The following is a 22495-nucleotide window of genomic DNA, read 5'->3' on the forward strand; positions in this document are numbered from 1 at the left end:
ATATAAGTAACAAAAAACTGATTTGAACCTTTAGTTGCTTTAGTCCGTTAGGCCAAACATGGGCAGAAGCGAAGCATATTTTAACACTGTAATAAAAACGTTCAAATTTGAAATATATTTGTCATAGGTCACACTTAGACAAATAATGACCAAACCATTTAAAACTCTGTTTGAAACATTTGTTTCAGTCAGACAATCGCAACAATCCGGCCATACATTATCCTGCATCTTTCATGACATCAATCTTATCACGCAAAAACAGTTGCATGATAAGCAATATTTAACCCAACAGAGCTTTCTGTTGGGTTAAATATTCTTTCACCATGTAAAAGGATATTTCTGGGGTGTTCATCTTATGTTATTCCGTAAATGTTGTAAACATGACAGAGAGATGGTCACCAAGCCTTGCATTGGGAGTTATGCTGTCTGGATAGATACAGACAACAGATAACCGGCTGGAGCTGAAGGTACAGCAGACTTTGGACCCTAACACCCTCCAGTAAGTACCGTAGATCAGAATGTAACTCAGAAATACCCAACAACATCACAGATGAAGATAAAGCCTTCTGGAATGAGAGGGAGAAGGAGAAGAGTGGGGGAAAGACAGGAGGAGAGAGAGGAGAGAATGAAGAAGAGAGGAAAGAAAAGTATGCAGGAGAGGGAGAGAGAGACATCATTCCAAAAACAATTGGTAACTTCATCAACACTACGCAAAGGTCAGAGGTAAACACAACATTTAAAATTGAGAGAAACCGACAGAGAGACATTGAAGCTACTCACACAAGATCTACAGCCAGCCTATTGGGAAAGTGTATGATATGGCTGTCTTTAATGTCTAAAACGACACCATGTTTTACTTTCATGCCCCTCTTGCAGAGCCTCGCAGATTAGCTCAGGAAGGCTCTGGACTAATCTACACGGCCTCCTCTAGGCCTGGGTGAGACGGGGGTGGGCCACTGGGAGGGAGCAGATCACAATTTCACATCCAATAGACGAGTTAACCAGGGGATCAAACTGGATCAGCTAGGAAGCAGATGCCATCTGATCCACAGACCCCCATATCACATGGTACAGAGCAGTCGGGTTGGGGTGCCAGCCTTGAGCCCCAATAGACAAACAAAGGGTTCCTGTGGGACTAGTTACTTGACTGGTCAAATTAGTTATGATACTGATAATGATACTGATTCCACCTGTAGACTAGCAAGTCTACAGGTGGAACCATAACTTTTAGTACCAGACTCAGGCACTATACTGCTATCACCGTAACTGTCTCAGTACCACCAGGAAATGCACTATTAACCCAGGGAACTGTAAACTGTACACAGAAGTTGGCTGTTTAAAGTTCTGGCCATGAGGGAGAGGAAAAGAAAGACGGCGTCTGAAGACCTGCATATTAAAAATATTTAATCTAATGTATAGGATGGCAACACTCTTTAAAACAAACTACAAACATAATTTAATTGGATCTTCTCTCGTGTATAACTTTACATATATTATTATTTTTTGTCATTATACAATCAGGAATTCATCATTTATTGCATACAATACATATTGCGTTAGAGGTAAAGCCTGGACAGGTAGATTCCGAATGGCAGCCTACTATCTAGCTATATCAATGGATGGCTCGGGATGGTAGGACAGACATGGTGCAGGGCTCCAGGTTCTTCTTCGGGGGCAGGAAGGGGTTTCTCACTTAAAAGAGGCAAGAACCTTTCTGCCTTTCAGGGGCTGGGGGCTCCGGAAGTTGTTCTCCATGCGACTCCTCAAGTCCTCCTCTTCTCCATTGAACACCAGCATCCGGAACTTTCCCATCTGAGAGATAGAGAGATCCAGAGGAGTGGAAAACGGCAATAGTGGCCAGCTGTTATTTTGGTTTACCATTGAGTCACCTTTTTCCTCTAAAATCTCTTTCAGTTATGACATCACTGAGTCTGTGCAGGTAAGAATAACAATCAAACCATAAATCACGTACGCTCTGTTGTGGGGGCATCCCTCTCAAGCCCTGTTGCATCGTAAAGGAAATTCTGATGGATCACAAGTCATCCCCAACTGATCCCTCCTATGTATAGTCTTGTATTAATATCCTCTTTTACTAGAGAGTGTCCCCTCCCTCAGTCTTTAAATCAAAAAAAATTGAAAAGCTATTTCTTTCAATGCTTAATATTGTATCGTATACTCTGTAAAACAAATAATTACCAACTAGGAATAATTCTCAAGCTGCAGGGGACATAAATCAGCATCAGAAGAAAAGTTTCAATATTGAAGCATGCAGAAAGAATAGTACACCCACCCAAAGCCAAGCTCCACCAGCCTAGCATGTTAGGATATAATGCCTGACAAAAACGCCATACTTAAAACATTCTGTCACAGTTGCTCCAGAACAATAATGTATCAGCTGGCCTGGATGCCATCTGTTATTCCATGCAACGGTACGCTTGCTCTACAGCTATGTGGGGAGGTGAAAAACAACATAAGACCCTGTTGTGTAAGGGCTTTTCCCTGCTGGGTCTCCATGCAAGCCTTTCTCAATTAAAAATCCCCAGAGTCCCCCTTCTCTCCCCCTGCACCCAGCCGCTCGTCCATTCATCTGGATTATCAACATGGGGGGGGGATCAAACGCTTGAGGGTTTGGAGACTCTGGTCAGGGGGCCAGTCGCCTAGTTTAGACCCCACTCCAATGGCCCCCCCACCCAAAACACACATGCTAGGGACATGGGTATGCGGATACCAAGCTCATGACTGCACACAAGCCCCCTCTGACAGAGAAAAGCCGCCAGTCCTTGAGGAATGGCGGATGGAACAGAGGAAGTTGGCATGTGAGGAGGGCACCCAGGGGATCTGGCAGTTGGCTTCCCAGGAAAACAAGCACAGGATTTCAGCCTCAAGGCCTCCATTTGATCACCGCACGCAACCAGCCATCAGCGGGGGAAAAGACTAATCGGAATTATTCTGGTCAATTAATTATAATTAGTTTACCTTATTTTAAAAGGCGTTGTTATTGTTGTTCACTTATCCACTTGAATTTCTAGTTTGCACAGAAAGTTCAAGTGAAAAAAAGTACTCCAGAGAATGAAAGGCTCAATTCGGTTTGATACAACATCTCTTGTGCTGCAACCTTTGACCTGTAAAAACACACCCAGAGGTCGTCAATCGGCCATCTCTGTGAACTCCAAAATTTCTCACAAGACCAAAATTTGGCCAGGACAATGGACGTTAACCAAATAAACTAGACATGTTACCGCATGTGCATTTTCTAAAGAAAATGTGCGTGGTTGCACCAACTTGTCTTGTGTGCAAAGTTCCGCGAGCATGCCAACATGCTAATGCCGCCGAGGGTAATGAGTGAGCATGCCAACGTTCTAATGCCGCCGAGGGTAATGAGTGAGCATGCCAACATGTTAATGCCGCCGAGGGTAATGAGCGAGCACGCCGAGTTTCGACTCACTTGGCCGCTTCGACACGGACTTGCGATTGATCGAACAATGGGGCTGATCGTTTTAGTTTTGTTGTGAGTTATGGTTCCCCCTGTCGCCAAAGAGGTGCTTTGCTTTTCGGAGACCTGCTTAAGCGCTGTTTCTATACGACAATTCACCATGACGTCACTATACGTTCTTCCAGGTGGCAAAAGCCGAAGCGTTCTCCGATGGCACCCCTAGAAAACAAACCCTGCCATGTTATTTGACCAGGGCAGAGTGATCGAGAAAACAGAGTAAATGGCTTGAATGAATGATTTTCTTTTTGCGGGTTGCTACGGGACGTCTCATTAATAAATATATATTAATATATATAATATTAATATTGTTTTTGTCATCTTTTCAACTTCAGATCAAACATTCTGAAATGCCGTATACGCCATTTCAGAATATTCGTAAACAATAGGGTGGCAGAACTGCCAGGCCAGCTGATACGTTTTGCCACCGGGTGGCAGAACGCGAGTGGCTTCCACTGATGGTAAGCGATCCAGCCGGCTACTGTAAACATAGCTACATAGTTAAAACATTGTTGCTGGTCTGAAGTTGAAACGATGACAAAAACGATATTAATATAATATAATATAAGAAATATTAATATTAATGAGACGTCCCGTAGCAACCCACAAAAAGAAAATCATTCATTCAAGCCATTTGCTCTGTTTTCTCGATCACCCTGCCCTGGTCAAATGACATGGAAGGGTTTGTTTAGTAGTGGTGCCATCGGCAAACGCTTCGGCTTTGGCCACCCGGAAGAAAGTGTTGTGACGTCATGGTGAATTGTCGTATACGTGTACCATCTTTGACAACCCTGAGTGGTTTGCCTTCGGAACGGTTGAAGTCAGCGCTTTTTCCCCATTTACTTCCATTGTAAAAAGAATTGCTTTGTGAGCAACTGCAAGTCTTAATTTAGAATTGACCCTCTGACACCATTTTCTTAGCTATCAGAACACTTTCCACATCAAAACTTTCCACATTACCTAAGCGGGAGGTCCTTGATGGCCACACCAAATTGTAGGCCTCTTTGGTTCTCTGAAGCTGACTTTGGTGTGGTGGTTAATTAGCATAATCAAAACTGCCATTACTAAGCCATTTTTTTTATCAGATCAAGAAAAGATAACACTGGAAGGTCTGGGAGTATTAAGGAGTATGTGTTCCGAATTGTGAGTCATTTGGGCTTTAAGGTGCAGCAAAATCTATCCTGATGGATATTATGGGTCCTTTTGGCAAAAAGCTTCAACATGTCAAATAATGTCCCAGATACCAAGTTACCGATTTTTTTTATCAAAAGGGGCGTGGCCCACAGCCGTAGAGGTCTGAAACCTAGTTATAGCGTCCCATGTGATCATAGCAGGTCAAAAGTTTTCGGGGACCACCGCACATGCGGTCTACATATGCTTATTGAATTTGAGAACTCTCAGGTGTTCATGTTTAGAGTTACTGATTTTAGCCCCATTCACTTTCAATATTAAATATAAATTTTGAAAACATTTTGACTTTTTGGTAGGTATTGGGTGCAAATCAAAAGAATTGAAAATAGGGAGGAAGAATAATAAGACTTGATTACAATAGTTTGGCTTGCTTTGCAACCACACTAATAAGGTAAGGAGGTTGGACCAATTGTAATGCGCTTTCCAGCAAACGCATTACATCTGTAATCTGTTAAAGGCCTTGGTCAAGTACAGTATCATTGTGTTCAACTTATCAAACCCATCCATCGAACAGAGATCAGATTGAGAAACTGTAGTTCTACTAAAACCTGACAGTAGCACATTACAATAAGAGCATATCAATTAACCACACAAGGTAATGAAGTTCATGTTAAGTAAGGTATTCAATTATAGGATTTGTGTTAGAGGTAGTGAGTTAGGGTTTAACCCAATCTCCCTACCCATAACACTTACCCCTATGCTAATGCTATATTAGTTAATGCTACTGCATATGAACAAATTGCAATACATTTTTCATTAACATACCATTATTGCAAAGTATTACGATCCAACGCAAACTCTTCAAATTTGGCCTCAACACAACATACTGAGTCTCTTTTTTTCTCTCCATTTACAGTGGGGTGAATGAGTTTTTAAAAAACTCAATCATCCAGGACCTTACTACACTTACAAAAATCCTTGAGAGTCTGGGGTCTATTGTGTGTTTTCACCTTTTGCAGTGAGAGTAGTCATATCTGCCGCCTTTACCTGTTTTTCGGAAACTACAATTGGCTCCTTCAGGACAATCCAGATGACACTCTCATGCAAAGGGGGCGTGGTCAGAGAGCCGGGGTACGTCCAGAAGTGGAGGCTGCTGGGCAGAAGGCACTTGGGGTTGAAACCTTTGAAATCTGAAACACTTCCCTGTGGACAGAAAACACAGTCACCCCAAAATCAGAACAGTTCAGATGTTCAGGAAATGACCATATAATCATATCCCAAACACTTCCACTTATTTATTAATCAATGTTATATTTAAGGTTCTACCGTTACCTTAAACTTCACCATGTACAAGGCGTCTGTTATCTTGTGGAGCCATCTGTGATCATCACCTGTCTAGCAGAAAAACAAAATGTGTTGTTATTTAACCCATGTTATTGATAAAAATAAGATTTACAAAATTGTTTTACATTCTTTGTTTCCAAATGCAGAATGATCTTAGGGCTTAAGCTGGTAACAAACCAAATCGATGTCGACACATTTCTATCGAGTTTCAAGTACGTTTCAAGTTCAGATGGCCTTTCTGGTGAAAGGGATACATGTCCCAGTGACCGTCGACCACAATGCAAAACTATTGGTGATATTCCCGCTGTGGTTAGCTATTGGTTGGCTTAATATCAAGGACGTTAAGCGCTGTCGTTTTCTGCATTTTTACCATGTATAAGTCATCAGTCCACCTTATCCATAGAACTCCTCAAGGTTTCCAGGTTTTTGGAATACTTCCCTTGCCAGTTTTAAGTCTTAGGTGTTAGGAGTTGTCCTGTAATATTGGTTTCAGAATCAATTGTCATAAAGAACTAAACATAGAGCTGTAGAATTAAGTCAATGTGATTAAGCTACCCCTGCTATCAATAATGCTATCATTAAAGGAAAATTTATCGATAGGGCATATAAGTGGAAGAACCTCAGCATGTATGGTCTGTAATGATTAGTAAAGCCACATCAATGTATTATCAGTAGCTTCTAAACCTTACCGTTTCAAATCAACTTTGTTTGATCCTTTGACGTACGACTAGAAATTACCATAGAACAATCAGTGAGACTGATGATGCAGAACTAAGCAATGTCAGCGTAGCCCTTTAATCCCTTCGTGAAGCTCTAGCAGTCACCAGGTGGTAAAAACAAAGTTAAATATAGGAGGGAGAGTTTCTTAACACTGCCCACTGTTTACTTATTAAGGATTCAACAGGGCCGTTACTCTAGTCATAACGATAAATAAACAAATAAAATAATGTTTATTTTAGGCTTTGTGCCTTAATTAATGCTTATTTAGAGCCTTATTTTAGGCAAGCTGCCGCTGAAATGAGTATCAACAAGATGACCCTAATAGATCCAAGAGGACCACTGCAGATGAGAACCAAGCGTTTGCAGCCTACCTCCAGGAAGATGCCTAGGACAGCCAGGCCATCGGTTTCTTTGGCAGCCTGTCCAAACGTCTTGTATTTCTCAGCGTTCCAGTGGACCAGATGAAGCTGTGGAGATTGAGATAGGATTAATACACACTACAGTCTGGGTAACCTGTCTTGCTCTCATGCTGCTCTTATTATCCCAATGTGCTGTTGGGAATCTTTGAGACTCATCATTAAGCAGCGGGGGGGTTTAGTGCATCTTGCTCAAGGTAGACTGCATTGTGGCTCAAACCCAGAACTTTTTAGCTGGGAGGCAAACACCCAACCAATGGCCCCAAAATACACTTTGATTGGGTCCATGGGGCCGCAGCACACATACAGTAGAAGACTCGGGCACACTGGAATTGATGATCCTCTCATGTTTCGTACGTTCAACAAACTATTTGAATAGAACATTAATAGAACATGCTTTCCTCCATTTAAAGTTTGTATTTTCTTTTTCCAAAAGGTTGAGCATCCATTTTCCTCATATGTTCCAGTGGTGATCAGAGACATGAGCTGATGAGTTGATGAACCTGATAACTGACCTCTGACGCGAAGGCCTTCCCTGCCACGGTGTGTTCGGACCCATGGCATCCCTTCTCCCCCCAGTGGAAGTGGAACTGCCTCAGCCTGTAAGGGTTGGGCAAGGCCCCCCCACTGATCACTGGAGAGAAGGATTGAAGGTTAAAACAATTCAGAAAGTGAAACATTAAGAAAACAGCGCTGTTCCTTTTTTTATTGATTTATTGTGTCTGATTACTCTTTAAAACCAAATGAGAGTGTTCATAAGACAAAAGCAGGAAACATTTTTGGAAATAGAGAACATTTTGCACTTTTGCACAAACTCCTTTAAATAGATCCTCTATGTGGATGGTGGCATCTCCTGAAAACTAACCTAATTGATTTTACTCTCAGAGAGAAATTGAGAAATTATGCATATGTTTGCATCACCTCATGTCTTTGAGTACTACTCCTATTGAAGTCTTACTCTGTACTGTTTAATGACTCAAATGCCTACTCAACTATATATTATTCTGTAGAAAAACAAAACAACACCAGCAGCAACTGATGGTGTTGGCTGCTGGCTGCCGGTGGTGTCATGATGATGATGGATGTGTCAGCAAACAACCTGACATTTCTGAGATTATCATCTGGCATAATTATAGACTGTTGGGCAAATATCCACCCAGTGAAAAAGGGCAAATAGGGGCATAATAACCATGATGGTCACCCTATAGCATTACATTTCTACTGCAGTAGACAAACACTCATACATCTAATTACCGCATAATCAGAGGGTTGGGTCAGTCCTCTGATCTGGTTCTCTTGTCTGAAAGGCCGTTTGCACTTCATCACAATGTAGCTTGATAAGCCTTTTTTAGAGCATGCATTTAAAGACGTTGAAGTCGGATCTTATTCTGTAAACCTCATCTGAGCTAAGATTAGGTTCATGTTCTTTGTAGAGAAGAAGTCATATACACTCAGTATGAAGTCCCCTTAACCTTTTTCTGAGGGTAAATAACAAAATAATTCTACAATTATCTTTGCAACGATTCAACATTTTAGCAGGGAGCCTCTGACCAGATCTGGCATCGGAGTCGTCAAACTCGACCACGACGGAGTGTCCATTATTGGAGATGTTGATGGATGTGCATTGGTCGTAGGAGAGTTGGATGGGAGGCAGGCGAGGGTCGAACGAGGCTTCGGAGGGGACTATGTCGATGGGAGACTGGCGGCTCCCTTGGGCGACTGGGTAGTCCTTATGCCACAAGGATGGGCCTAAAGAAACACATGGATGGTGGCATTTTATTCAAAGCGGTGTATTTATAATTGATAGTCGGTCGGTATATCTGTTGGGAAGCAACAGCTTCAAGGTCCAGCTTATCTCGGCGAAGCAGTGAGCAGTGAGCACCGGGGATCTCAATATTGACGCTAAAACAATAAACACTTTGGTGGTGCGTTGGTTTTATATATTGAAATTGCAATGGTGACGTAATTACAAACATATTTTTAAGTGTTATTGCCTCATGTAAAAAACAATATCCAACAAATCCTCGCAAAAATAAAGGCAATGCCATAATTCAGTTATATAAATCTAAAGAAAAATCCTAGCAGTATAAATAATAACTGCGATTTAAACGGATTGATAAGCACTCCTAATTGGACTGAGTTGTGTGGAGGAAAGGGGATAGTAAGAGGGAGTAAAGCGTTTTTGTTGCGAGAGCTCTGTAGGACAGAGATAACCAAACAAGTGTGAGACAAGTGATTAAGCACGACTATAAACAGCAGATAATCTGACTAATCTGGAATTAAGAACTACACGGTCTATCAACAACAACTACATCACACAAATCCTGCTGCATCAGAAGAAGAAGTAAACGTTCCTTGATTGGAAAACATTTTGTAGGTCCACATTTACGCATGTATGCCCAATGAATAGGCTACTATGAAAAACGAATGAATGAATGAATGATGTTGGGTGATATCCATGCTTACCATTCTCTTCACCGTACCCCCAAGTAGACCCCTTCATCTCCTCTTAATGAGATCGTTTTACTTTTTCTTTTTTCCCCGGCGCCTGACTTTCTCACCCAGTCCTACACTGATCAGGTGGCTGCATCGACGTCTTCTTGTTTTAATGATCAAGATGAAGGTGGGAAGGGACAATTATCCTTCAAGACACGCCCCCTCCCAGTATTACTTATTGCATTGGGTCACTCGGCGGCGTTGTTATTGTTTCATGTTTGCATATTGTTTAGCTGAAACGATGTAAAGGATTAAACACCCTGCAAAACATTAGAAAAAATAAGATAACAATTGAAAACAAAACATTTTATCAATTATATTTAATATACAGTCTCAAATTCTAGTCGTCTTTCTTTTTCTTTCTTTCTTTCTATCTAATTTTCTCTCTTTTTAACTTTCGTAGGTTTTTTCTTTTTCTTTTCATTGTTCAGGTCGTTGAGTCTATTTGTGTGTTCAGATTTAGCCTTAAAGGGAATACGAATCTAATTCCCGAATATACTAATCGCCTGTGCGTTAGACAAGGGGTCTTCCAACAACAAAGGCTTCGTTGTTGGAAAACGGACACCCCTAGAGGACAAAGTAGAGGACGGAAGACAAGCTCATCGCAAAGTCCCGCGATGTTTCCATTTGTGCGCTTTGTGGGTAGTACTAGTCCCATGGTACTAGCCTGGAAGCTCTAGCATGGCAGCTACCAAAGCATCCAAAGAGCAGAAATATGACAGGCAGCTGAGGTAAATTAAACGTAAATGTGTACTAAGAAGGAAACGTAAATCAGCATTATTATTTAGATATAACTGATGCAGAATAGGCGTGCCTAGCGTTAGACCTGTTTAGCCAACTAGCTATAGGTAAACATTACCAACATTACTCAGTAAGCCAATGTAATGTTTGATTGTAAGGTGATGATACATTTCGTATCTTAATCGTCGTATCGTCGTATAGTAATAAAGTGCTTTCCTGCTTCCTGCTTGCTATTCCGTTCATGAATGTCCAAAAGCTAAATAAATATTCGGCATCTGTAAGTAAGCTACCGGTAGAGGAGTGTGCAGTGTACAGGTTTTAGTTTTTGTATGCATTCTTGCTTCATGATCCAACCCTGTCTTGCAGACTGTGGGGGGACCATGGACAGGAGGTTCTGGAGAACGCCCACGTCTGTCTCATCAACGCCACCGCATCAGGGACAGAGATCCTTAAAAACCTTGTACTTCCAGGTGACCACAGTATTACAATACAGTTTCTCCAAATCATACAGACGTTGACTAATCTTAATCAACTTTTTAATTGTGAATTCAAGGCATAGGAGCTTTTACCATCATTGACGGCCACACAGTCTTAGGAGAAGATGTGGGAAACAAGTGAGGAATTAAATGAGAATCACATTATATTTGTGGACTGATTCAGATTTAATGAGATGTGCGTAATGGAATCAATGTGTCTGACCCAGTCTGACTTTTGTCTTTGTCTTACAGCTTTTTCCTCAGCCAAAACAGCATAGGAAGGGTATGTCCAGATGTCTCAATATAAGCAAAATATGCACACAAATTGTCTTCCTCTCTTTTCGAAACCTCCTAAATATGTGAGTGACCTGCAGTACATACATATGAGCGGTGGCCACCTCGTCCTTCTGTGTAGAAAAATAGCACTCATAACAGCACTGATCATCAGTAATACCTCCTTCCCAGCAGAGAGTCCCATCAGGGATGTCGAATGCAGGCCCAAACCACAATCAAATCCCAGTTTTCCATCCCCAAACCACATTTTGGGTGCATGGAAATTAGCATTGAAAACATATGACCCATTGTGCAATCAGATGCGCCTATCTCTTCTTGCCCTTAAATGGATAAACATTTGCCCCTCACTTTTACTAGCCAATCAAAGGCTGCCAGCCTCTTTATTCCCTTAAATGATAAAACAGGCAGTTGCTTAAGCAGGTAGCAGGATCATCACATATCCACTGTTGTTTTGCCAGGGTAGGTCCTTTAAACACATCTTCAGTTATAACCAATGCGTTCCCTTCATCTAAACCCTAGCTCTACCCACTCTTGCAAATCTCTTCTTTTGTTAAGTTGCAATGAAATGTACAATTAATATCGTGACACACATTTATTTTCAAGAACCGGGCCCAGGCTGCTACTGAGCTGCTCCAGGAGCTGAATAGTGATGTCTCTGGAAACTTTGTTGAGGAAGTATGTTGACTCTTTGAAACACCTTTTTAAAATCCACTCGGGGTCGGCATCCCGAGTGGATTTCAACCCTTTTGGTGGGCTCCATAATCTATTCTGGACCAATTATAATATTTTAATGAATTTCAAAATTGGTTTTCGAGACTGAAGGTGGGCACCATCAATTTGAATTGCCAAACATTGTTACCTACATAATGTTATACCTTAGCAATGTTTAAAAATGTTTTAAATCTAGCAATGCACTTTACCACGACAATGTACGTAGTTGAAGTAAACACAAGCCACTCTTCTTAAATGACAGAGCTTGAATCAATAAAGTTTAATTTTATCTTAAAGAGATGATACGTTATGAACATTGAACTGAACCGATTGTGAATAACCTGTTGGTCTATCTTCTCCAGAGTGCAGACCAGCTGTTGGACAATGATCCCGAGTTCTTCCACAGGTTCTCCATCGTTATTGGGGTTCAGCTTTCAGAAAGGTACTGACACCAAGGCACAGTTTCCCACTCACAACTTGTTTGGACCTACTAGGGTCCCCTTAGATTGCTGACTAATGGTATTGATTTTGGATGATACTTGCATTATAAATGATTTAAATTATTTAAAGGTCCCGTATATACACAGAGCCAAGTGCAAATAAATCAGTATTTGGTGCAACACACAACATTCCAGTGAGTTAAAATATATTCACTGGAATATTGATGTTTCAGGCAGATGTTGATTGGGTTAAAACGATTTTAGAGTCACTATATCTCATGAGGCAGAATGCTCTAAATGTAACTATTGCATTTTTTATTTCAGTAGATTGGTTGCGATTCTGACTAGTTTCTACTGTTATGGTTTTAGTTGCCATGCTGCATTCAGTGCTGAATGTGGATTATACCCTGCTGTTGAAGCCCACTGAGCCGGCCTGTGTTTTGTATTCCCTGGGTGTCAGCACGCGCCTGAGGCTCGGCTCGGTTCTGTGGGCCGTTGGCGTTCCCTTCCTGGTCTGTTGGACCTATGGCCTCATGGGCTACATGAGGCTTGTGGTGAAGGAACATACAGGTGAGTGCCTCGCATGTCAGTCTTTAACATGTGAAGTCAATAAGATTCAGTTACATTTTGAAGGCGTGATCAGGTGTTAAACACTTACAGTATGTTCCAGTTCGCAGAATTGGGGACTGACTTCATTAACTTAAGTTGAATTGAATAGAGAAGAAGTGAATCATTGCATCTAAAAGATTAGCATTGTGAGACAATCCAGATATTGGAAGTTTGCTTTTCTCAATGAATATCAGTCTGGCCCTTGCTGGGCAGCAATGGATCTCTGCGCTCTTGCAAAAACATGCTGAGGAAAAGCAAACAAATATCCTTTGAGAAAAGCCATCAGTGTAGATATCTGTAAATATTTTAACATTTGTTATCCTTTATTTTTTTGCTAAAATAATTTTGATATATATTTTAAAAAGGGGACATATTATGAAAACAACACTTTTCCTGGGATTTGGGGTGTTGTTTTGGGTCTCTTGTGCTCCCACACGCATACAAACTTTGAAAAAAGTCTGTACATGATTTTTTGAGTGAGATATGCATTTCTGAAAGTACCCCGCCTACAGTTACCAAACGAGCGAGTCAGTTTCGGCGCCCCCTCCTACGTAGGAAGGGGGCACAGTTGAATATTACCTCCCACTTCCCCACTCCCCTCCAATCAGAGCATAGCTAAGACTTTGTGGACCAACTGACGAGCAGCTCTGGCGGGGGGAACTCGGCTGCAGCTCAGCTCCGGGAGTACAATCCCTTTCTCTGCCGGTGGCACCGCCGGAGCTGCCGGACTGCCACCGAGCTACCCCCGCCGGTCTTTTCAGCTCCTGGAGTACACCGCCGGACGGCTTCGACGGCGGCCGAACTGCTGCGAGGCTCGGCGGTAGTTCGGCATCTCAGCTCCCGGAGTACAATCCCTTTCTCCTCCATGTAGCGGTTGATGGACTTCAGAAAGTCAAGGCCAAAGTTCCTTTCCCCCAATTCTTCTCAACCATGGTCGAGATATCCCCCACTAAGAGTCTTTACTTGTTGTGAAAGTGCCAGAGACGTCAGACGCAGTCTTTATGATTCATAATATCATCCGAGGCGCACATAGCTTTTGGCCGTGATATTAGAGATAATATTATATAAATACCTGTATATAATATTAGTGTTATTATTTTATATTATATTATATAGATATAGTGCTCCAGGAGTCCGCAAACGGCAACAATCCCTTCTCCTCTATGCTGTGGTTCACTCTGACAGCTCATTGGTCAATGGGCAGCAGCTCATTTGCATTAAAGCTACAGACACCAGAAGCAGCGCATTCTGAAAGGACTGAAACAGGGGAATAGCGGTAGGCGAGATTTTTTTTCCTAAAAGCTATCTCCCGCAAACAGCTTCAAAAACATGTTTTCTGGAACTCAAATACTAGTTTACTTGTTGTGAAAACGCCATAATATGTGTCCTTTAATACTGCAGACTGCGCGGCCCTTACTTTGTGATGAGCTAAAACACCCCTTGCACTGATTGGTCACATCGTTTTTTGTCATTGATCAGCGTGATCTCCCAAGGCCAATAATGGATGCCTCTTTCAGAAGATGGTATAAAGGCTCGGACATACGTCCTGCGTTCCGCAAGCTGTTCCACTCCTACTGCAATCCTGGGTCTGCATCGGTCTGGCGTTCCACGCATGCGCATTTCCCGTCACACTCCTTTCTAGTTTCTGGTGGTCATGCACCATAACATTGTCTACCAACCGCCATCAAAAAGCAGAAGGAGAAGCAAGGGCATTAGGAGCTTCATGTATCAATTTGGATAACGGCGGATCTCCTTGACATCCTCTGATAGCGCTTGCTATGTGTACCATATACGCGCTCACAAATTGTGGGCTGCACGAGGTCGACCACACGGCCCCTCGCGGAAATGGCCCGATAACGACATTTACATTACATGGGCCCTCGTGGACGCTGAAGTATGAATTAGCCTTAATTCTTTCCCTTTAGATTCTCTCATGTTTCTATTTGATATATCACAAGGTTGTAATGTTATATTTTCTCAGTCTACTTGATAACCCGTACCTCCTATATTTAATTCTGAAATCAAAGCTATATGACATGAACATGTAGTTTATATGTTGATGTAGGTCCAGATGTATGTTATGTTTATTGTGATTCTGTTCCACCAGTCATAGAGTCTCACCCAGACAATGCCCTGGAAGATCTCCGGTTGGACCAGCCCTTCTCTGAGCTCACCCACCACATCCAGTCTTACCAGCTGGACAGCATGGACAAGAAGGTGTGTGTGTCTTTGTCCCCTCTATGTTAGTGTCTGTGTGTGTGTGTGTGTGTGTGTGTGTGTGTGTGTTTGTGTTAATGTATGTGTGTGTGGGTACACATTTACATTTAGCAGGTGCTTTTATCCAAAGCGACTTACAATTAGTACTTAGTCATAAGAAATTAAAACAATATATCGCTGTCGGTACAGTAAAGATGTTTAAAGAACCAAGTGCAACCCATTCCCCGTATACAGCAGTGATGGCTAACTAATGCAGATGCTACACAATTAAGTACTATGAAGAAATACAACATACAGTCAGTGCGTACATTAAGTGCGACACAGGGTATTCTTTAGCCTGGCTAGGTCATGGGAAGCTGCCGTCATTTTCTTCAGCACAAGAGGCGTGATCAACGGGCCTAGTTCACCTGACTCTGTACGCGATTGGCTGCTTGTCGCCGCTTCCCTGTCGTCATTGTGTTAAACCAGCCAATAGTGCGCCAAGGGGAAAAGCCAGCTTGTTGATTGGCTCCCGCAAAAACGTGTCGGAAGCAGAAAGAAATGTGTTGCACTTTTCCAGACCCTTGTGCAGGGCGAACTCAAATCGCCGGCAGAATGGGCAGGGCTACGTAGGTGTCTAGGTGTTCTTAGGACTGGAACATACTATGGACTGTTTAAGTGTCATTTGAATAAGGGGTGGGCAGAGTAGTGTAGAGGTTGTGGTTTTCGACTCCACCCTGTTGACCCTGATGGTCCGTAGGCTCTGGGTTGGTCTGTAGACTGAGTGTATCTGATGTCTGTAGGCTGTTTGTGTATGATCGTTTGCCTGTGATGTTCTTCCTGGTGTGTGCAGGATCACAGTCACACCCCCTGGATCATCATCATCGCCAAGTTCCTGGAGACGTGGCTCACAGAGGTGAGAGGAGACCAGCTATAGGCTAGATAGATGCTCACCATTGGGGTGGTTGTTTAGATTCATAGGATTTTTAGAAAGTGTTTGTTTTTATCTGATAGCATGATGGTCAGCCACCCAAAAATTACAAGGAGAAGGAAGCCTTCAGACAAATGATCCGAGAAGGTAAGGCTACCACGCATCGCTGAAACACCTCAACTTTAGTGGTTCATCATTGTGACTTATTGTATTAATTATTAACACATGACCAGGTGTTGCACAAAGTAATATTTTTACTTTTCTCCTCAGGAATCTTGAAGAAGGAGAATGGTGTTCGAGAGGATGAGGAGAACTTTGAAGAGGCCGTCAAGAACGTCAACACGGCTTTAAACCCTACCAAGGTACCAATGTAGCCTCTATATACCACCCTGGAACCACATTACCAAGTAACCTTGCCTTACCTGTCTCCATACAACCATCTTACTAGATTACACAGAAAACCTGCCTCACCTGATCTATTCAGCCCTGGAATTACATTATCCTTAAACCCTGCGTAATCAGTCTCTGTACAACCATGTTACTACATAACCCAGGAACATAGCATCAAGTACACTTGTAGTTTTAAACCCCAAAAGGTACCCATGCTATATATCCAGATGCTGTTGTAACAAATATACAAACACACCTAACTTCATCACCAAGCCACCCTGTATTACATGTCTCTGCAGATACATATGGTTCAGAATGCAGTAGCAAGAATTTTACCTGGGACAAAAAAGTGGGAGCATATCACACCCGTTCTTGCATCCCTTCACTGGCTGCCAGTACAACATAGAATCCATTTTAAAATAGATCTTATGGTGTTCAAAGCCCTCAAAGGCCAGGCCCCATCATACAACTCAGACCTTTTACATCCCCACTCAGCCCCTCGGTCCTCTAATAAGGGTCTTCTCCACACCCCCGCTCCAGACTCAAACAAAAAGGTGACCGGGCCTTCGCAGTAGCTGCTCCGCGCCTGTGGAACCAACTGCCCCCTCACAAACGTGATGTCCCCTCCATTCCTGCCTTTAAATCAAGGCTCAAATCCCATCCGTACACCCTGGCTTTTTCTCCCCATTAACTATCTGACCTCTGCACTGCTATCTTTGTTTATATGTGGCTGTCTGGGTTTTTATGTATTTTCTATTTAATATTGTTATTTTTACCTTATTTTTTTACCTACTAAATGCACTATGTGCAAAACTTGGGTCAGTGCAAACTTATCAATCTGCTTTATAAATACATTTTACTTACTTACTTTACTTACACTTCACATCGCTACCAAGATACAAATTTCGCCTCTACACAAACCTGACTACATTACCCAGCAACCAAACATCACATGACAACATTGTGACCTAGTAAACCAGCAGTGCCCTTTCTAACAACCCTGATGTTTTCCCGTCTGGAATTAATAAAGGGCGTTACCAATACAACTGATTACTGTCTGATTAAATTACCCTGTGTTCTACACACTTTTTTATCTCTGGTTAAACCCAAATTGTTTGTTCCCGAAGACATTCCCTTAGATTATTGTTCAGTAAGCAGGTTTGATCATTACATCATCTTGTTGCTGCAGGTTCCCAGCTCAGTGGAGGATCTGTTCAACAGCGAACAATGTACTAACATCACATCCCAGGTGAGTCCGTCCCATATAAGTGAGTTAGACACGACAAGACAAGTAGACCAGACAAGTATGGTCTATCCATCTTCCAAAGGTCTTCGTCGGTCAGTCGACCCCTTAGTGTCTGGGCGGATGGACATGATAGAATTAACCAACTAGCACTTATGTATTGATCGATCAATCAAACGGAAAGAACCTTTTGCTGTTCCGAATTCCAAAGTGAGCAACAAGAACGGGAAATGAACGATAAGAATGACAAATCTGAGAACAGATATTTGAGAGCTTTAATAAAGATTACACACTACCCGATTTGAGAAGTAGGACCATAGACCTTGGAGATGTTGCTAGTTCTAAATGCATGCATAAGTCTCCCCTTGCACTTACGCAGCATGCGTGTCCACGGCTGTGTTCCAGAGCGCAGCGTTCTGGGTGATGCTCAGGGCCGTGAAGGAGTTTGTCCTGCATGAGGGCAAGGGATGCCTTCCCGCTAGAGGCACCATCCCAGATATGATCTCAGACTCCCCGAGGTTCATCAACCTGCAAAATGTGTAAGTGTCAAAAGCAAGATTTGAACACTTAAACACTAACACACGAGATTTGGTTTCAGACGAAAGTGGGAGTGGTTATCTGTGAAGGGGATTGGTCGTTTGCTAAGATGGGTGGACTATAGGTAAGGGGTCTTAAATTAAGGGGGAGTTAATGAACGTTGTATTTCTTCATAGTACTTAATTGTGTAGCATCTACAGTAGCTGCTATCACTGCTGTACACGGGGAATGGGTTAGCCTAGCATTTGTTAGTACTTGTACTTGGTTCTATGAACATCTTTACTGTACCTACAGCAATATATTGTTTCATTCTAATGACAAATGTACTTATTGTAAGTTGCTTTGGATAAAAGCGTTGTAGATGAACGTGCTTAAATGCCCTAAATGTAAAGGTAAAATAAGTGGTCATACTGTAGGTGAGGGGATAGATACGTGTATTCATTGGTGAGGGGGAAGTGGCCTTATTCACTTTGCAGCCATCTTGTTCAAAACGCTTGATGGTTTGGTGGGAACTGATGGGTGCGATGGTGTGCTTGAGGCCTTTGTGTTTCTTTGTTGGTTGTTCTGGTGGTTGTGAAGGCTCTGATGTTTCTTGGGGTAAAGGTACCGGGACAAAGCCCTGCAGGACGCTGCAGCTGTGGCCAAACATGTGGAGTCCCTCCTGCAGACTGCTGGGAAGGTACTGGGCCACAACCTGGACCTCTACTCATACTGGAACCTCCCACTCAAACCTCTGTTACAGCACAAAACTCCTACTCTGTTATTACACAATATTGACATGAATGCTGACCGCATTGGTATTAATATGGCCGGTCAGGTAGTTTTTTTGCCAGCTTCTTCTCCACTAGGTGGTATTGCAGTATTACATTACCTTCTTGGGCTATAGTAATATTGTAATGGGAACATCATAATGCGTATCATACGTTATCAACCATTCATACGGAATGGTGGTAAATAATGTCTTACTTCTTCGCAATCATTTTGATTAATATATATAGTTTTACATTCTTATTAATTAATAAATTTGAGTGTTTTTCCCCCTTTCTCTCCCAGACCCCCGAGAGCGTATCAGAGAAGGACATCAAACTGTTTTGTAAGTAGAGAAGTCTGATAGCCAATTAAAATGCGCTCCTAATACGAATTTGCACTGGAGAAACATTTGTGTGTTTCTACTTTGACTAGCATTAGTGCTGCTAGGAAGTACATTGATTATTTTCGTCTAACTAGCTTAAGTCCAGCACGTTTGCCAGAAAAAGTGAATTAACTAAAGTTTTGAGAAGGAAAACCCACTTAGTGTAATTAGGGCCAATCATCGTGGTACTAATCAGATGTTATGTGAACTTCAATCTTTTGATCCAGTTTTCCTATATTTGTGTTTCCTAATGCCATTCATTTTAGGAATTATACTTGGTTTTAGATTTTCTTTTTTAACCTGACCAATTGTAACAAATAATTTCCCCTGAGACCAATAGATGAATCATAATCTATATTAATGCGGCTGTACGTCGTCACCAAATTATGTTGAATCTCAATGCAAAGTAATGTTTTGGGAATTCTTTCATACTGTGAAATGTCTGACAACATGCTGTGTTCGACTTGGTGGTGTGCGTTTGATTTTTATCTCCAGGTAAGAACGCAGCCTTCCTGAGAGTGGTACATTGCAGGTCTCTGGCTGAGGAATACGCGGTGGAATCTGTTAACAAAGATGAAATCAGTGAGTAGCGTCACATTGTGTCTCTATTCTTCTTCCTATATTATTATTATTATTATTATTATTATTATTATTATTATTATTAGATATCAAGCATGGGATGACCTGGTGCACAAATTATACGTACACTACATGTTTTATGTATTATGTATTGAATATATTCAGATTCAAATTAAAATTTCTTTAATGTCAATCACGATGGACAGAAAAACGTTTAATATATGTACGCTCAGTGAGTCACAACATTAAATACAGTATACAACAAGTTAAAGAATGAAAGCATTTGGTAAAGTGGGCTGGGTCTAGTGCAGGTGTACAGAATGTTCTTTTTTAGTTGGTGATATTGATGGCATTGGGAATGAAGGAGTTTTGAAGTGTGTTACATACAGATATAACATTTTCTGTCGGCTGGCGGTCGAGTTTGTCATGCTATGATGCTGTATCCGTTCTACTAATGCGCCAACATGAAGACTGCTCCCCGTGGTTGGCGGTGCTTGGCAGTGTCACCACCCTGAGCCTCTCTGTCTCCTCAGCCTCCTGTATGGACAGCCCAGACAGTGAGATGGTTCTGTACCTGATGCTACGCTCCGTCGACCGCTTCTACCAGCAGCACTCCCGCTACCCCGGTGAGAACCCCGCGCTGCCACAGACCTGGATCAGATAAACCAAACGCTACCAATGTGATGCTACGGTGTATATCTGGTTATTCTGATTGGCTGTGCTTTTTCCAGGGGTGTATAATTACCAAGTGGAGGAGGACATCAGTAAGCTGAAGTTGTGTGTGACCTCCCTTCTCCAGGAATATAACCTCAATGTCAGCATCAAAGACGATTACATCCATGAGTTGTGAGTTGCCCCGGTAACACGGCCCACCAATCCAGTCCCTGCTATTCTGTAGTACAAATAGGTATAGTAGATAGTACAAGATACAAGGCTTGGATTGTTATTTGTTCCTTTCGGCTAAATAATGTATTCTGTGTGTCTTTCTTGGTTTCTAATGAATATTCCCCTCTTATTATTACTATTTTCTATTCATTTATATGATACTTTTCTCCATGGAGCCTCACAGTGAATTGTCAGGGGTAGGGGTATCTAGATCTCGGTGGACGCCTATAGCTAGGCTGCAGATCTCAGGGATCAAACTCAGACCTTGTACCTTGTCCTTGTAGGGAGTTGAACACTATCCTGCCCCTATATACTTTTTTAGTTGTCAAGACAAAGGTTTGACTCTGAAAAGTGTTTATATATATATATATGTTGATTGATTTGTGCTTTGTTGTTTCTTCTCTAAAGCTGTCGCTATGGTGCTGCTGAACCTCACACAGTCGCTGCTTTTCTGGGCGGTAAGAAGTTCACATTTATGTGAATAGTCAAATGATTTTGGGCTGTAAAACCATTTATACAAAGTAGTAACTTGTAGTTTTTGCATACAGACACTTATTTATTTGATCCCTGTTGATGCTGGTGCTGTTTGTTTCAGGGGCTGCGGCACAGGAAGTGATCAAGATGGTCAGCCATCAGTTTGTCCCATTCAACAACACGTTCATCTACAACGCCATGTCCCAGACCTCGGCCACCTACCAGCTGTAGGCGCTACCACCGTCTGCTGGGAGAAACAAACCCCAGCTAGTGGAACTCCATGTGTTGACAAGGGAGGGCGCCACGCTAGCTGTTAATGTTGACCCTGTAACGTTATGGTGAACCTGCTTTCACAAGATCCAGCTGTTCATCTTGTTTTATTTTGATGTTTATTATTCAGAAACAGAAGGTCTTTGCCCCTATCATCGAAGCACTGCAACTACTGTTATTAAACCTGTAGACTATGCAGAACATAGTGTAGACCTACGGCCTAGCCCACAAGAATGTTTGAGAAAGCACTTCTCTCCAACTTCGCAGGTTAGTCTCTAAATAAAAATGCACTTGTGGTTGTGAACGTTAAATAAACTAACTTCTTTAAGTATGAAGGTGTACCTCTCTTATTCGTCGTCCATTTAACTCAATTATTTTAGAGGTTTTACTTTCCTTGAGCAGATTGTTTTAGTGTGGATACAGAATATGTCAGAGCAAGACATTTTTTAAAGAAAGAACTTTCTACTCTGAGAATTAAATGGTGTAGAATATAGTAAAGCACAAGTTTGTCTGAGATGGGGTTGAGATGAAGATAAAGAGATGTCCTTGATGTTGATATATATATATATATATAGTGATATTTACATTGTGATAATATTTATTTTTATATATTTATCCTTATCAGAAGGGAAATTTACTCTTGCTGTCTTATTTTACCAATGTTTTCCAAATGGGTGTTCGCTGACTATCATGTGAAATACTCGGGACTTGATTAGCTTCGTTAACTCGAAAGCTCCCCTGATTACTCAATCTTAAAAAAGGCTACCAAATCTCTAACCTAAACCGATTTGTCTCATTATGGATGAATTAACCATCAGTCACAAGGTTTATTCCAACAGCAGAGGGCACTATCATACAAATTGTCTGTATTTTTAACCAGTGGGACCAGTAGTAACCGGTCACTGGGATGTTTAATTAGAAATCTTATGTCCACAAGTTAGACTGTCTTACTTTCTCAACTGCTCTGTTTCTCAGTTTATCTGATCACTG

At 41.8% G+C, this 22495-nt stretch overlaps 2 protein-coding genes across 3 annotated transcripts; one reads left to right on the forward strand and one right to left on the reverse strand.

Annotated features, from left to right (window-relative positions):
• Positions 1-1689: 1689 nt before the first annotated feature.
• Positions 1690-9604, reverse strand: ca7 (carbonic anhydrase VII; the record flags this gene model as incomplete). The annotated part of the gene is made up of 7 exons (XM_079736306.1): positions 1690-1812; positions 5669-5824; positions 5954-6016; positions 7057-7152; positions 7617-7735; positions 8653-8850; positions 9568-9604. The coding sequence occupies 7 exons, from the start codon at positions 9602-9604 to the stop codon at positions 1690-1692; spliced, it is 792 nt and encodes a 263-aa protein (XP_079592432.1).
• A 628-nt stretch (positions 9605-10232) lies between these two features.
• On the forward strand, positions 10233-21825 carry nae1 (nedd8 activating enzyme E1 subunit 1). Of its 2 annotated transcripts, none has more exons than XR_013811870.1 (20): positions 10233-10328; positions 10705-10808; positions 10892-10952; positions 11067-11097; positions 11712-11783; positions 12182-12261; positions 12720-12829; positions 14976-15085; positions 15918-15980; positions 16079-16142; positions 16266-16357; positions 17575-17634; positions 18034-18167; positions 18769-18844; positions 19219-19258; positions 19793-19879; positions 20410-20502; positions 20608-20735; positions 21170-21219; positions 21357-21404. XR_013811870.1 is itself a non-coding variant. In XM_079736551.1 (20 exons), the coding sequence occupies exons 1-20, from the start codon at positions 10279-10281 to the stop codon at positions 21464-21466; spliced, it is 1602 nt and encodes a 533-aa protein (XP_079592677.1). In that variant the 5' UTR covers positions 10233-10278; the 3' UTR covers positions 21467-21825. The 2 variants fall into 2 exon arrangements, 1 of the variants encoding a protein (XP_079592677.1); XM_079736551.1 differs by having other exon boundaries at positions 20608-20722; positions 21357-21825.
• The last annotated feature ends 670 nt before the right edge of the window (positions 21826-22495 follow it).

This window comes from Pollachius pollachius (assembly GCF_949987615.1).
Source record: "Pollachius pollachius genome assembly, chromosome: 5".
NCBI lineage: Eukaryota > Metazoa > Chordata > Actinopteri > Gadiformes > Gadidae > Pollachius > Pollachius pollachius.